The sequence below is a fragment of the Oreochromis niloticus genome, linkage group LG14 (genome assembly GCF_001858045.2).
Source record: "Oreochromis niloticus isolate F11D_XX linkage group LG14, O_niloticus_UMD_NMBU, whole genome shotgun sequence".
Taxonomy (NCBI): Eukaryota; Metazoa; Chordata; class Actinopteri; order Cichliformes; family Cichlidae; genus Oreochromis; species Oreochromis niloticus.
Genome location: NC_031979.2, coordinates 14,059,018 through 14,075,240, shown reverse-complemented (window position 1 = coordinate 14,075,240; position 16,223 = coordinate 14,059,018). Strand labels below are relative to the sequence as shown.

The following is a 16,223-nucleotide window of genomic DNA, read 5'->3' as shown; positions in this document are numbered from 1 at the left end:
TCACAGTGCCCGTCTTAGCGTGCATATTTGTGTGTGTGTGTGTACCTGTAGCTTTCTCAGGGTTGTTACACATGAAGCAGAGCCAGCCTCCTTCCTCCTCACTGTATCCAAACAAGTCAAAGAAGCGCACCTCTTCTAGCTGGATCTGAAGGTTGTCCAGGTCCTGAAGGCAAACAGAAAGGAAACAAATACGTGGAACAACTGAGCATCTTAAATACTAAACTGTCCTATTTAAACTTTCTATCTGCTGTGATCAATAGTGACTGCATATTTGTCCAAAAAAAAAAAAAAAAAAAAAAAAAAAAAAATGTTAGTGACTCATTTTAACCCCACAGCTGCTGTTCGCCTCCATCCAAAGCAGCGGACAGTGCACAAGAGAGATTAAGAACAGGATGCGGGCAGGGTGGAGTGGGTGGAGATGAGTGTGAGGGATGATTTGTAACATAGAGATAGCAGCAAGTGTGAAAGGGTAGATTTACAAGACGGCATGCTATGATGCATCGTTTGACGTGGTGGCAATAACACAAAGACAGGAGGCAGAGCTGTAGGTGCAGATGTTCATACTGGGAGTGACCAGAATGGATAAGATAATGAATGAGTACATCAGCGGGACAGCTCAGCTCAGCTCCCATTTCTCTATGTAATGAGAAATATTACGGAGAGATCAGGCATCTGTGCTAAAGCAGAAGAATTTAACATTAGAAAAAACTGAGTGGTGTCCAAGACGGAAGGAAGAAATACCTTTTCTTCCCACAAGACCCACAATTACCGTTTCCATTTCTTTTTCATTTTTCTTCGTTTTTCTCACTGTTGTATATATACATTTTACACTCTCGTATTATAAGACCCCTTGTGATGGAGCGAGCAGTGAAAGAAAATCAGGCACAGGTTAAAGTCCTGAAAAAAAGTATTTTTATTTAACCCAAAAACAAAGTTGGTTAAATTATACAAAAAAATCAAAATCTTGGGCCCATAAAAGAGGTCAAAGTAACAGAACTCTACTCAAAGTTAACAACAAAAAAATACTGGTAACTCAAACAAACTGACCTCCTTAAATGAGACAAAGGGGAAACTTAAATAGTGGCTGATCAGCCCGCAAAAACACAAAAAGGGGTAAAACACACAAAACCTAACTGAAACTGACATAACGAACTCCAATCCCCCCCATGATCCAGAATTATGGAATGAGCCAATTTGCAGTTCTCCATCTAAGCTTGCTCCGCCCCCTTTTAACCTCTTGGCTCATCAATCAAGGGACCGGAGCAGCTGTAACTGAGGTAACTCAAAAAACAAAGAGATTAAATCATACATAACAGTGTAAACTAAAATGTGCGCACTTATTTTAGAATGCAGTGTTGTGTGGATATGTGAATTAATTCTAAACCAAAACCAGTTATTTGTTATCCTGTAAATTAAACTCTATATTTAAAGAAAGAAAATGTGAATGCAGTGTTATGTATTCAATGGATATTACCACTGTGTGGCTGTAACTGCAGCCATCACATCTCTACTAGACACCTGTGGCAATTGAACTTTCTTGTTTATTGTAGACTCTACTATTTTCATTTATTTGCTTTATCATGCTGCTATAAAACAACAATTTCTTTTGTGGGATCAATAAAGTACCTACTTATCTAGCTATCTGTCTTAAATGTTAAATATATTCTTAATAACTGTAGTTTGAAAATGCTAAACATTTCATTAAAAGATGTGTTTACATGGGTTAAAACAAATGAGCCTTCACCATCATCAAGTTCATGGAAGAATTCTTGCACTGTTTGCTGCACTTTTCCGGAGCTTTTCCTGAGCTGCTGGCGTAGCTGCAGATTGCTGTTTTTATTATACTCGTCACTTTGTGGCTTACATGCAACGCACGAAATGCACTAAAAGACCTTTCAAACAGTTTACAGAATTACCGAATGACAGCAACATCAGGAAGAAGAAGCTCGAGAAACACCAAGGGCTCAGAGAAGAACTCGAGAAGATGTGGAAGGTGAAGGCCACAGTGGTCCCAATGGTAATCGGAGCACTCGGTGCAGTGACCCCCAGGCTGGGAAGAGTGGCTCCAGCGGATCCCAGGAACAACATCTGAGATCTCTGTCTAGAAGAGCGCAGTCCTAGGAACAGCTAAGATACCGCGCAGGACCCTCAAGCTCCCGGGCCTCTGGGAGAGCACCAGAGCTTGAAGGATAGACCACCCGCAGAGGCGAGAGGGGAATTTTTATATATATCTATGTTTTATTTAGATTATACTAACATTCCTGTGGTTGTTAAACAGCTCAGAGCATCAGCAAATACAAAATCACACATGCATAAGGGATTCTTAACTCTAAGAAGTAGCTACTTAACAAAAATCCTGAAAATATCAACTTTGCATCTGTGTCAGAAGAACAAACAATGGAAGACTAGACCCCCACCAGAAATCCCACAAGGCCTCCTGCACATGGTAAGAGTTATACTTCACTTTGAATTCACACAAACACACTTCAGTGACACTTGACATATTTCTTTTTTTCTTCCTTGGAGAAATACATGAAAATGATCGATCACTACCATCAGTTTTTTTTTTTTTGACATATACCGTACATTTACCATAAATTTACATTAACTTTAACTAAAACCATGTTTCTGCAGTGCTGTTATGTGGTTTCCCAGATCACTTTTATCATGATTACACAGTTCAAATACCCCAGAAACTCACCTACCACATACACGCGGCTTCAGGATTTCTCTAAAAACAGCTCTTGTACACTGATCATCAGTAAAACTTCTGACTTCAGCAAGCAGGCTAACAAATGCAGATGGATTTAAATGACTATAAGAAAAAACTGAACGTAGCTACACTGTGCTGAGCTACTAGTGTGTTTTAATTTATCCCCCTTGATGTTAAAAAGCAAAGATGTCACAACTGATTTGTTATGTTATTACTACTTAAATGACTGAAAATGAAGGGGATTTGCCTGCAGATACAGATAAACCCAGACCATATGTGGCTGAGAGAGACCGAACATCTGTGGGGTTTACGCCAACATTAATATACTCATAACGTGCAGTGGACCGAGTGGTCTTCAGGAGACGTACGCTTCAAAATGAACAAATGCAGAAAAAGATTTGTGAAAGAAGAGCAGGAGCGAAAGACAAGAAAGTTAGTGAAAGGATAAAAGAGAAGACGAGGAGATGAGAGTCGGATGGAACAACAAATACTTTTTTGCAATATACTGTTTTATACTTGTACTCTACTACACTGCAGCGGCACCAAATATGTTACAGCGCACATTTTTCCCCACACGTAGTTCCACTGTGTTTCATAATTACGCTAATAAGTTCCTAATATGTTGCTATCTGGAAATATAGGAGAGCGTTTATTGTTTTAACTGATTATAATATGTTAACAGGATTTAGCTAAAGTATCTAATGTTGGCCATGTGCGGCTCCAGGCAGTATTTCCGGGAAATGTCAGTAAGCTGCACCTCTGGGCTTCAAACTGGCTCCAATGTAAACCCACATTGGGTGTCACGACTTTTTACAGCCGTCTTTAAATAGCGTCAAAGGTGAGGTTATCTACAAAATGTTAATATAGTTAAAGAACCACTCCACCTGTTTTAAAAGGAGTGCTTATCAGGCTGTGGTAACATTGGATTATATATTAAAAATAAAAAGTTTAGCAAGTAGCAGTTGATGCTTTTGAGATCAGAATCATCAGTAGGGAAGTCTCAACTATCTACAATGTCAAAACTTTACATGCACCTTCATGCATTACAATTACAGCAGTGACATCATCAATAAACACTAGTGACCTGCTTCCACTGGCAGTCATACATGCCTGTGCCATAACATTGTCTCTGCCATGTTTGACAGGCGGTGTGGCGCGCTTCAGATCATGAGCTTTTTCTCTCCTCGACACTTTTCTGTTCCCATCATTCATCATTTGTCTTGGTTTTGTCTGTCAAAATAATGTCTTTCAGAGCTATGCAGGCTTTTTTTTTATGTTTTCTGTCTAATTTGGCCTTCTTGTTCTTGAGTATAATCAGTGGTTAGCAGCTTGTTGTAAATCCACTGTTTTCACATTCACGAAGGCATCTCTTAATTATAGACCTTGTCACTCTTGCCTCCCCGAGAGTGTTCTTGACTTGGTTTGATGTTGTGAAGCTGTTTTTCTTAACCATGGGAATAATCCTGTCAGCCACTTCAGTTGTGTTCTGTGGCATTTTTTGGTGTTGCTGAGCTGCTCAGTGGATTTATTGTTTTTAGATTTAGTCAGTCCGAATTTTTTTGTTCTCTCTCTCACACTGACAGGTTTATTTTTGTTTTTCGGCCTAATGATGGCCTGCCTCACTTGCACTGACATCTCTCTTTGGGCCTCATATTTAAAATTATAGTTAAAAGCTATGAAACAGAAATTAAACGCTTGTGAATAAACAGTAAATGCAAAAAAACCCCAACATATTGTAAAATTCCTTGAATTAAAGTTGGAAGTCTGCTCTTCAATCACAAATTGGTGATGCACAAAGACAAAAATACACAAACCGCCTTTGTCCAGCAAGTTATGGACCTGACCTGACCTGACGGTGTTGCTCTGTGGATGGATGAGAAACCAGAACGACTCGTGAATCGTGTTGTACTTTAGACTCACCCGAATCTCATGTTTTTTTGGCTTTACAAGTGAAAAAGAAAAAGCAGAAACAGCTTTTCTGCGGACATTCAAGGAGCCAATTACTGAAATAGCTTTAACATCGTTTACCGATGACACAGCAAACCTCTGAAAAGCAGCAAGTGGAGACAGAAGCAGAGAGAAGATAAAAGGACCGCCTGTGAGTCAGAGGTTGAGCAACAGTGTGTAAGAGTGAATGCAAACCCGACATCTGCTGCAAAATACAAGAAGAAATGAATGACTAACAAAGAAAAATGAGTAGGATCAGATGTATTTGCTTCCAGAGCCCATTACAAGAAAGCCTTAAACTCCAGCGTGTGTGTGTCTAATCAAATTATCGCAACTGAAAGGCTGTAATGCACGAAACAAATATCCAGTATGTGTTTTAAAATGTGAGCTTTGACGCTGCTGAGGTTAGAGAGATGAATTTGCAGCCGGGCAACAGCTTGATGTGGACAAACACGGCCATGCTTGATTCATCAAGCCCCGAAAGGTGGATTCAATAAAGAGATGAAGAAACAATGGCTGGATTATGTGAGTCTGAATGCAATCTGTCTGTCCTCACAGAGATGTCAATAAACCCCCTTTGTGCACCTCTCTCTATCATTCCTCTCTCTCTTTTCATCATTTTGTTTAAGTTTACAATTATATTTTCATCAAGACGCGAGATTGCCAGTGCACATGGCTGACTGCAACTGCAACAATGCTCAATGTACCAAATCTGCAAAACACGTCCTTGAGGTTGTTTTTGCCATTTAAAATCTTATCTTTTTCATTTTTTTTTTAACATAAATCCAGATATTCTAATAAACTGGGGAAAGATAGAATATTTTTTTTAAGAAGCCAAACTGTTATTAACTCCAGAAATGGAGGGAAAAAAATGTGGTTGATGAGGTTGTAGGAATATATTTGAAATTTCCGCTGAGAAAACTGAACGAGACTGTGAAGCAGGAAGGAGGAGGAGGAGGAGGAGGAGGAGGGAGGGGAGTGTACGTCTGGAGAAAGGTGAGTGGATAAGAAGAGGGAGTGTTGGGAAGGGGGAGTGGAGGAGAGGCGGACTGAAGCAATAAACAGGGACGTGCTTTATTTCCGTCCCTGCGGACTTTCATCTGCAGCTCTGTCTGGCAGGCCGGGGTCCTGACTATAAAACTCATTTCACACGGGCACACGCAGAGGTCAGCTGTCTCCTCTACCCTTGTTTCGTCCCCGAGCATCTTTATCTAATCACAGCCTCGGCCCCGTCTTTATCTTCGAGTACCCCGCCTTCCTCCCTCCTCTCCCTCCATCAAACGTTATCTTCACCACAGTTGTATCAACAAACCCTCGCGCGCTGGGCAAACTGAGAGAAACAATACTTTTCAAGCACCTCCTTCCTCAGACTTCCACTTTGCTCTGTCTCCTTTCGTATCTTGTGCCATGTCTTCCTCTCACTATGTACGATAATCCCCACTCCTCAAGTTTTCTCCTCGGCAAAGTTTACCCCTTGCTAACCGCCCATCAGTTCCTCTTCATCTGCATCCCATATGACCATCTTTGCTCCTCCCCACCCTTTCTGCTCCTCATTTCCTTCTCTTTTATCCTTTTACATCTTTATTCTTTTAACCTTTTACTATTTTCCAACTTTATGTATCTGTAACTTGTTTAAGGTTTTAGTTTTTCCCCCCTCTTGCCCTTACGTCCCTCCATCCCTCCCATTTTTGCTTCCACCAGCTTTTCTCTGTGTCATAAAACTACTAACCCGAAATGTCAGAAGCTAAACACAAGCCCCTCTTAAATCACCGAAGCCTCGTAAAGCCCCACGGTCTCCCTTTAAATCTTCCTGTCAGTACGGATGTAACTGGTAACCTTTTCTGTCTCACATATAACAGCTTTCCTTGTCTCACAGCTCTTCTCCTTGCTGTCAAATCATGTGTGATGCTGTTTGGCTGACAGTGACAGGAGAGAAGCTGTAGATCTCATGGAGGCGGAAAGAAAGCAAAGAGGCAGTGTGATGAATGTGGATGGAGAAAAGAGTAGTGGCTCTCTTTCTCCTTCTTACTCCTCTTAAATTATACCTTTGCTTTTTTTCTTCCACCTCAACACTAATTTTGCTTGTTTTGTGTTTCTGGATCACCATCGGTACCAAAATTGAAGCTGTCAGCATCAGTTTTTACATTCTGCTAAGATAATTTAGTAGTGGTGAGCAAACTTGTTTAAGTCTACCGGTGCATTTGCCACTCCCCATCAATCCTTTGCACTAAGTACATTTTAATGTGAAGGCAGTGATCTTAACCGTAACAATTCACAGTCCATTTACACAGTATAATTTCTTTCACAGACATTTTCACGTCTGCATTGTTGGAATGTTGTGCTGAGACTTTGCAGACCCTTTTCTAAATTCCCAGGCCAACAAATACGGCTGTTTAATCAACGTCCACGGTGTTGTAGCTGTTCTTGGTGTTTAGTATCCTCGCCAAGAAGGCTTCAACATGCAGACTGGAGGAGTTGGGGACTGAGACACCAACCTTCTAATTGGCAGGCAATCCGATCTGCCTCCTGAGCCTCAGCTAACTACTACCAAGATACGCAGTATACAGTAATGCACCAACTTTAGGCAGTGGTGATTATAATTGTCATTGCCAGACATAAATACTTGTAAAGCCCAGGAGTCACAGTCAGTGGGTAAGCTGGTTTTCAGAGGGTGAATGCTGTGATCCATGACCTTTTCTAAAAACTTAACCATCTAATTTTTTCTCCAAAAGTTGAATCTGTTCATCTGGACGTAGCGTTTTGTGGGAGAAACGTTTCGTCACTCATCCAAGTGACTTCTTCAGTCTCAGCTGACTGCAGGTTTCCCCAAACCTTATAAACAGTACATTTGCATAATGACTGAAACCAGCCCACTGAAGGAACAATGGGCTGTGAGGTCAGTTCCTTAATCATAATTATGCAAATTCCCATGACCATTGATCAACAATCACTGACCAAAACCCACTGATCAAAGAACACTGATCAATGGCCATGAGTACCATTCACAGAGAGTTGGGGAATGGCTGCAATCACAGCGTTGTAAGATGGCGAAAGATGTACCCTTAGGCCCCCTCCTCGATTCAGAGATGGTCGGCCAACAACATTGAGAGTAACGTCCTCCTCTCTGCCCCTTAATGCTCTCTGGTCGCTATGGTAACACATAAATATTTCTTTCAAAATAAGACGCACAACTACAACACGGGAAAAGACCCAGGAAAACAAAGTTAACGTAAAAATCCTGAAAACCATAAATTTCACACCCGAGCCTCAACTCTCCCGGCCCGGGACCTCACGACTCACGGACCGGCCCGGGGGTTGGGGGCCGCTGTACTAAGGCGAAACACAGGGGCACAAGAGGGGAAAACTACAGGTTATACAAAATAAAGAAAAACCAGAAACTGAAGCAAGGAACTAGGACTTGGTGACAGTAATAAATGTGTCACACAAGAAAATACGCTTTTAAAAGAGAGCCATAATCTAACAGGCACCTGATAAAACAGCAGTAATTGAGTGGGAATGAGAGCTTACAGAGTTTTACTAACATGAAATACTGAAAGTGAATGATCATCGTAAGTTGTAAAGTCATTGTTGTTGTTGGCACGTACAAGTGATTTTTCTGACCAAACACCACAACGAGCGTGTCAGCTGAAGCACGGTGTTATCAGCATGGCTATATGGCCCGTAAATGTAAAAAATCACTGCATGTGTAGCTTCAGGGTCTGTGTTTTTATAGGCCTCCAGCTAAAACAAACAAGAGTTTAATGTGATCTAATTTAGGACAATTGAGATCATCAGGAAAGGTAATTCGCTCGTGGATAATCAAATCAGACAGTGAGAGAGTGAGGTTGTTTACCCTATGGGTATGTATGTGACGCAGGTATGAGTGTATGAGTGCGTGAGCGCAGCTGTTTTAACATGTGGCGACATAAACGTGTACACACCCGCTGGGGCCAAAATACAGCTCTCACAGTTTAGAAGAAGGTTGGTTTTGGGAAGTAGTGGCTACAGTCAGGGTTAGGGTAAATATTTGTCCTCTGCTCACTTTATTAGGGGTGTTGCAGTGCTAAAGACTAAAATATTGACATTATGTTTATAACATATTGGGGGCCTGGTTTAGCTCACTGGGATGTGCAGGTGATCACGTACCGGTTGGCGGAGAGCAGGGCCTGGGTTCAAATCCAACCCGTGGCCCTTTGCCACATGTCTTACCTGTCACTCTTCACTGCACTAAATAAAATATATATGTATATATTATTTATGCATGATTACCTAAATAGAAGCTGTCTTTAGCTGTGCTTGAAGGTCTCAAAAAGCAGCAAGTCATGTCCTGATCTATGGAAACAGCTGACACACAAAGTCATTGACATCTATTTGTCTGGAATCGGTAACAAAGCCATTATCCACAAATGGAGAAATAACAGTGGTGAAGTTTCCCAGGAGTGGCCGGGCTACCAAAATTACTCCAGGAGCACATCCACGACTCATCCAGGAGGTCACTAAACAACAACATCTAAAGAACTGGAGCAGGATTCACTTGTCCCAATTAAGTTTCCATGACTGAACAATAAGAAAGCGACTGGGCAAAAATGGGAGAGTTCATGGAGAAAAACCTGCTGACAAAAGAGAAAACAAAGGCTTGTTTAACATTTGCCAAAATTGCCACATTGTGATGATTCCCAAGACTTTTGGAAAAAGATTCTGTGGACTGATGAGACAAAAACTGAACTGATTAGAAGGTTTGAGTCCTGTTACAGCTACGATAAAACTAACACAGCATTTCAGTCAGATGTGGTGCTGGCAGTGTGATGATCTGGCGCTGACTTCCTGTAACTGATGGAACCATGAATTCTGCTCTTTACCAGAAAACCAAGAAGGAGAATGACCGACCATCAGTTCATGACCTGAAGCTCAGTCACACTGGGGTTATGCAGCAGGACAATGATCCAAAACACACCAGCAAGTCCACCTCTGAATGGTTAAAACAAACAAAATGAAGGTTTTGGAGTGGCCTGCTCAAAGTCTGGATTTAAATCAGACTGAGATGCTTTGGCATGACTTAAACAGGCTGTTTATGTTGGAAAACCCTCCAGTGTGGCTGAGTTAAAACAACTCTGCAAAGAAGAGCGGGTTAAAATTCCTCCACAGTGATGCAAAAGATGCATTGCCAGTTATCACAAACACTTGTGGCACATCCGGTTATTAATGTTTAGGGCAGACAGGTTTGGTTAAATAAATAAAATCATCAAACCTGCGTTTTCTTTTTACTCGGCTTATCTTTGTCTAATGTTAAAATCTGATATGTAAGTGTGCAAAATATGCAAAAAACTAACAAAACAAGAAGCTGCCAAACACTTTTTCTCAGCACTGTAAGTGTACTTGTGTTTTTTTCTGTACGGGCTCCATATGGGAACCATAGCTGGTTGCAACCACAACACACGTTTAGAGAAAGACAAACAACAGCTGTATTTTCTTTGTGAGCCTAATTATTTCCTAATGAGCACTTAGCTTGTCACACATAAGAAGCGACAGCACGAAGAACACCACCCATTTCCACCTTCTCACCAAACCAGACGCACATATTCACCCATACACCATTCCCACCCACCCCCCCTCTCGTTCAATTGCTTTTTCTCAGTATTTCAAATCTGCAAACACACAAACAGACATGATAAAGATGAGACGACGGGGCGAACGGAGGCCCTGTATACAAAAACGTCCATTCAGTGCCTTCCATATCTAAACAAAGTGGGTGCTGACGCTTCCCTATCTTTATTTCTTTCTTTTACGCAAGCGATGACTTCATCTTCTCTGGTGGAAACAGATAGCTTTTATGAGGAAGCAGCATGAGCGCACACAAACACACACCCACAGCGGTGGTCCAGTACCTTCTTGTGTGGGGTAGTCTGCTGTGTCATGGCCATAGAAAAGCTGTGAGCTCCTTTCAGCTGCGTCTTTTCCCAAAGAGAACCCAGTTTTTGGACACACTCGTCCCTGGTGCTGAGAGGTACGCTGGACTTACTCTAGGAGACAAAATACAAGAGCAGAAGAACAAAAACAAATTAAAAAACTGAGATATGGTTCAGATAAAGACACAAAAGACTGCACAAGAGCGTAAAACTGTCCTAGTCAGTGAAGGTTTTTAATTATTCTCAAATACAAAATGTTTAAGACACAACATATTTCAGACATTCAGGCAATCTATAACCAAAGACCAATGACATCAGATGCACGTCTCTTACACTTACTAACACATTTGTGTGCTTTTACAGCGGGATATTTGGGTGCACCTGTAAATGTAACAACATGATGTGAATCCATAGATGCGGCTGTCGGCTGGTCAGGTTGAAGCAGGATTTGGCGTACAGACAGTAGTGTCCCTTCAAAGGACAGGAGAACGAAAGCTTGGCCACACAACCTCGACTGGAATCTGCCTCAGGAAAAGAGCAAAAATGATAAAATATTAATATTTACCATATCATTTAAAATGATTCTCTCCATTTGCACGTGGTTTCGTGTACTTTCTTCGTTGCCTCCGGCAAACTTTGCTCAACAAACTGACGATACCAGTAATAATGCGCTCCGTGACAAAACGGATCCGAACGAAATGAGTGGTTTTTGGCAGTTATTTTAGTTTTATGACAAGCATGTGAAATGTTGCAGTAGAACGTGTCAAATTGAACAAGTAACTGATTTATTTATTTTAACTGGGCACTTGCCCAGAATAAAAAAAAACAAACTAGTATTGGTGTCTGCACCAACATTTGTCACACTACTACTGTTATGTACTGCGAGATCTCTTACTTGGCTTCTCTACGTGATTACTGACAACACTAACTAAACTAAAGTACTGTGCAAAAGTCCTGAGTCACCACTCATTTCTTTATTTTTGCTAGGAAGATGGAAAATTGACAGTCTTGGTATCGAGATCGGTCTGCCAGGGCTTCCACTCCTGGCTGCCGCCCAGCACACAATGCACCTGACCCCTACGGGACCTCCTGCAGGTGCTGCAGCTGCAATGATGCAGACACTGTACCGGTCCGTCGTGGTGAAGAGCTTCCTCTGAAGGGTGGCTGGCCTCTACCTTAGAGATAGGGTGAGAAGTTTAGCCATCCGGGAGGGGCTCAGAGTACAGCCGCTGCTCCTCCACATTGAAAGGAGCCAGTGGAAGTGGTTTGGGCATCTGACAAGGATGCCTCCTGGGTGAGCTGTTCCGGGCATGTCCCACCGGGAGGAGGCCCCAGAGCAAACCCAGGACATGCTGGAGAGATTATATCTCTCGTCTAGTCAGGAAACGCCTTGATGTTCCCCTGGACAAGCTGGAGGAGGTGGCTGGGGAGAGGGAGGTCTGGGCTTCTCTGCTTAGGCTGCTGCCCCTGCGACCCGGCCTCGGATTAGCGGAAGAAGATGGATGGATTCAAGATGGAAAATAGGTGCAGCGGTTTATTGAAATGTGTATACACAGTCATGAAATATAGCAAAAACAGAGTTTGTACAATTCTAATGAGTTTAAAAGTCAATATTTGGTATGAACAACTTTATTCTTCAACACAGCCTGAACTCTCTTACATTAGCTTTCTTATCATTTCTTTCAGGAATAGTTCAAGATGTTCAAAGCTCTTCCTGGGATGCTGGCTTTTCTGTTCTCTGTCAACATGGTCCCACACTGCTTCAATAGTGTTGGGGTCCAGACTCTGGGGAGGCCAATCCATGACTTATTGTTCCATTGTGTGTTTGCTTTATCCAGGTATGCTTTCACTTCACTGCCAATAAGATACTTTCCAGGTGGTATTGCATGGTGGCTCAAAATCTGATTTACGTTCATAATTCCACCAGTTTTGACAAGATGCCCAACACCACTGCTTGACAGAGCCTCCATCATGTTTTACAGATGACTGTAGACACTCACTGTTGTATCTCTCTCCTGACCTTTTCTCTGCATAGTGACAAACCAGAAATTTCACATCTGGATTCATCACTCCATCAGACCTGTTGTCACTGATTTTCAGTCCAGTTCTTGTGTGAGTTGGCATACCTCAGCCTTTTCTCCCCATTTCCCTTCCTTAACACTGGCCTCTTCCTTCCACTGAGACAAGACTGACATTTCTGATGAGGCTTTAGCAAACTGTAGATAGATCAACTGAAAGGTCAGATTTCATTTCAGATACTCTTCATCCTCTTCTTCCACTTGTTCTTTGTACTCCACTTATTCAGTTTCCCCAAATTATTTTAAGGACACACTTCATACTACGCTCAGATCTGCCAAGTTTTCAGCTAATAGCTCTTTGGGAATCATATTGTTGATGCAAAGATAATATTTTGTGCTTTTTCATAACTTCAACTAAAGAAATGGGAACAAATGATCTGTTTATATGACAGGCTGCTAGTGACAAAGAGCCTAAAGATTCAATTTAAAATGGTTGTTTTTTGGATCAGGTACAAAATCTGAACACAAGCCAGAAACACTTGTTTTTCAGACACAAAGCCTGAAGGACTGATTAAAAATTAGTAGCAAAATAAATTGAAATAAAGGTGGCTCCAGACTTTTGCACAGTGCCGTACATGAGCTCCAGTTTAGAAAGTCCTGCATTACACTAATGTACCCAGCTTTCAAACAAAAGAAAGCGAACGACTAAGACTGACGATGACAACAGAATCCCGCCCAAACGGCATCATCTACAAGAGCAGCTCACGATGATATCAGCAGAAAAACTCAGAGCAGCAAAGAACCTCCCTGTGAGTGCAGCCTCGACAAAAAAGCATGTGGACGCAGCGTGTTTTTACTGTGTCCATGTGCACGTGCAGGCGTGCAGAATATATGTTTGGACTGAGCGCTCAAGCGCACTCTTCTGTGTAATCCTCATCCTGTGAGATGAAGGGTCAGCAACCCATGGGAAGGTCAGCCAGGAGCATGATGACATCATCCAGCTGAGACCACCCATGACATCATAGGCTGTGAGCCTTAGGGTGGATTCCCATTGCCAGCAGGACCGAATACTAAGCCATCAAACGCAAAGTACACAACTGCTAGTTATATTTACATTCACGTTCAGATTTAATCAATTAACCAGAGGCCAAAGGAGGAGTTTGTTATTTTCTGTCTTGTTTCCTGTTTTCATATGTGTGTAATGTGTGGGTGCTGTTTGACTCCTGGCTGCCTCTCAGATGAAATGACATTAAGGCCAAAGGCGGAGCAATAACATCCTCACGTGTCAATCAAAATATCATCACCTCCTGTGCTGTATTGTGTACGCGTCTGGTTTTCTGTGTGTTTGTTTTGTCTGTCGTGAATATGATGAAAAGAATAATGCCTCACTACAAGCTTGTGTTTGTGGATGGCTCAGAGAAAGGAGTACACACTGGATCATCATGTCTAATTGTTTACCTAAACTGCAGTAATATGTATATGATAACATGTATTGTTGAATGTGCTGTGTAGGCTCTGGGAGCTCTCGTTGTCCAGCTAAATGCGTTTCTTTCTAAATGTGCTCATTTTGTAAAACAAGTCTATATGATGCGTTTTTATTACTTACATCACATTAGGATTTATCATCTTAGGCGGGGCTGGGTCGAATAAAAAACGTTTGGATATGCAAAAGGTGATGACAAGAGCCGCTAAAAGATGGCAGTGAAGGCTTAATCCAAGTGAACCGAATCGAATTGGAAAACTGAAAATAAGCAGAAATGATCTGAACTGAATGAAAATAAAACGCCAAATCCCTAAATATGAGAAGAATGAGTGTGGAATCGTGAAAATGGATTGGAAAGTTTCAGAAAATGGATTAGATTAGTTTAAGCGGTTTCTTGTTTCATTGTTTTGTTTTGTTTTTTATTTGAACTGGTTGAACCCGTGTTTCGATTCTGCCTGAACTCCAAGCACAAAAGTAGGAAAGTGCTCATCATTCACGCTCACCAAAACTGCTCCCATGCATACGTGCGCTTCTTGCATGCACCCTACATATGCATACCATTCATCTGTTTCTACTTAGCTTTGCAGATTTTGCCTGTGTGATTCTTTCTGGTTGCCTGTTTTTCCACACACTGCCTCTTCTGTCATTTCACACTCGGCCGCTCCGGCCTGTCCCGTTTCCCACCGCCAGTCACCTGACCCTCAGTGCCTCTCTGCTCACTTAAACATATTGCCCTAATCAACTCCCTCTGTATTTATAACCCTAGTTCACTGTGCCTTAGCTGCCAGATTGTCATTGGCTACCTGTACACAGAGCCCGGTACTCAGACTACAATGAACCCCAAACAGAATAAAAATGCCTCAAATAAACACCCCAATCAGAATAAGAAGGCCCGAGAGGGTTGGAATAAACCCTTTTGTAAACTGATCACAAGACAAATTGATTACTGATTGCTTTCTGGCTGTGTTTCTTCTGCGCATGCCCTCCGTCTTGATGTAGGTGCTTGGAGATGTGCATGTCTCTTCTTTTTCCAATTACAGCAGCTTCCTATCTGAACTGTCCCTTACACTGTCACGCTGCTCCGATTAGGACATGGGTGCACGTAAACACAAGTCCGTAGTAGATCCAAAATCTTCAGCTGAACAACTGTTACTGCAACCGATGATAATGCAAGGAAATCTGAAAGTACTGACACACACACACACACACACACACACAGACACACACATACACACTGCTGGTTTGTTTTTATATTTGAATCATCAGCCTTTCTTCAAGGCCCGATTTAATGCTAACGACCATTTTCAGTTCCCATTAAAAATAATGATATTTTGATCCTATTACGTTGATGTGATTTTGAACCTGAACTGCAAAGATTGGATGTCATCCAAAAGTTTCCCTTGTTTCTGTTATTCCTTTGTGGGCTGCATATACCGCAAGCCCAGACCAGCAGCTCAGCTGAAACACTGGCTATTTTTTCAATGTGTAGTGTGTGTGTGCGGTTTCCCCTCTCACTCTTAATGTCAAATAACCCCCTAACAAGTCCCATTTATAAATGATTAATAGGAGATATTAGGCACGATTAGACATTAGGCACCTCACTAACTAGATTGATGTCATCTGGACAGAGTTTTAGCCACTGCTAAATTATACGAGGCGGTCGAAAATTCCACAGGAAAATCACATGAACCTCATCACCTCATGGGCTGCTGATTCTCAGCGACTGGAAAGCCTTTAGCACACAAATAATCAGTGTACAGTATTTGTTCAGACAGCATAGAAATTTTGGGAAGACCAAAAAAAAAACCGGCATTCAGGGGCGGGGTAGGGGTGAGGGTGTGGGTAAATTACAGTCTGGATAGGATTAAAATCTGTAATCAGTGAGCACACAACTAAAATCAAACTGGTGCTCCCGGAGAAACAAATCCCTCTCAATTTGGAGCTTTGAAGGCAAAAATCAACCCTCAGCTGGGCGTTGCATCTGTGTCGGTGTGTGAGAGACACACAGTGGGAGTGAAAGACAGGAGAAGATGAGGTATATTCATACCACATCCCCAATCATACCCATTGATCACCAAGTCTGACTGTAATCTCATTCAGGTTCAGCAGGTTAAATAAACCCTGCCTTTGACAGTCTCCATGGAATCTGGGTTTAT

The 16,223-nt window shown here is 41.9% G+C and overlaps 1 protein-coding gene across 5 annotated transcripts in view; it reads right to left on the bottom strand.

Annotated features, from left to right (window-relative positions):
- Nucleotides 1–16,223, bottom strand: part of veph1 (ventricular zone expressed PH domain-containing 1) — a 119,915-nt gene that overhangs the window by 21,297 nt on the left and 82,395 nt on the right. For all 5 annotated transcript variants that reach the window (XM_005474530.4, XM_025898359.1, XM_005474528.4 and 2 more), the window contains 3 exons: nucleotides 10,948–11,087; nucleotides 10,546–10,680; nucleotides 46–163 (listed from right to left, as the gene is read on the bottom strand). In XM_005474530.4, coding sequence (XP_005474587.1) covers nucleotides 46–163; nucleotides 10,546–10,680; nucleotides 10,948–11,087 — 393 coding nt within the window. The remainder of the gene's footprint in view (nucleotides 1–45; nucleotides 164–10,545; nucleotides 10,681–10,947; nucleotides 11,088–16,223) is intronic.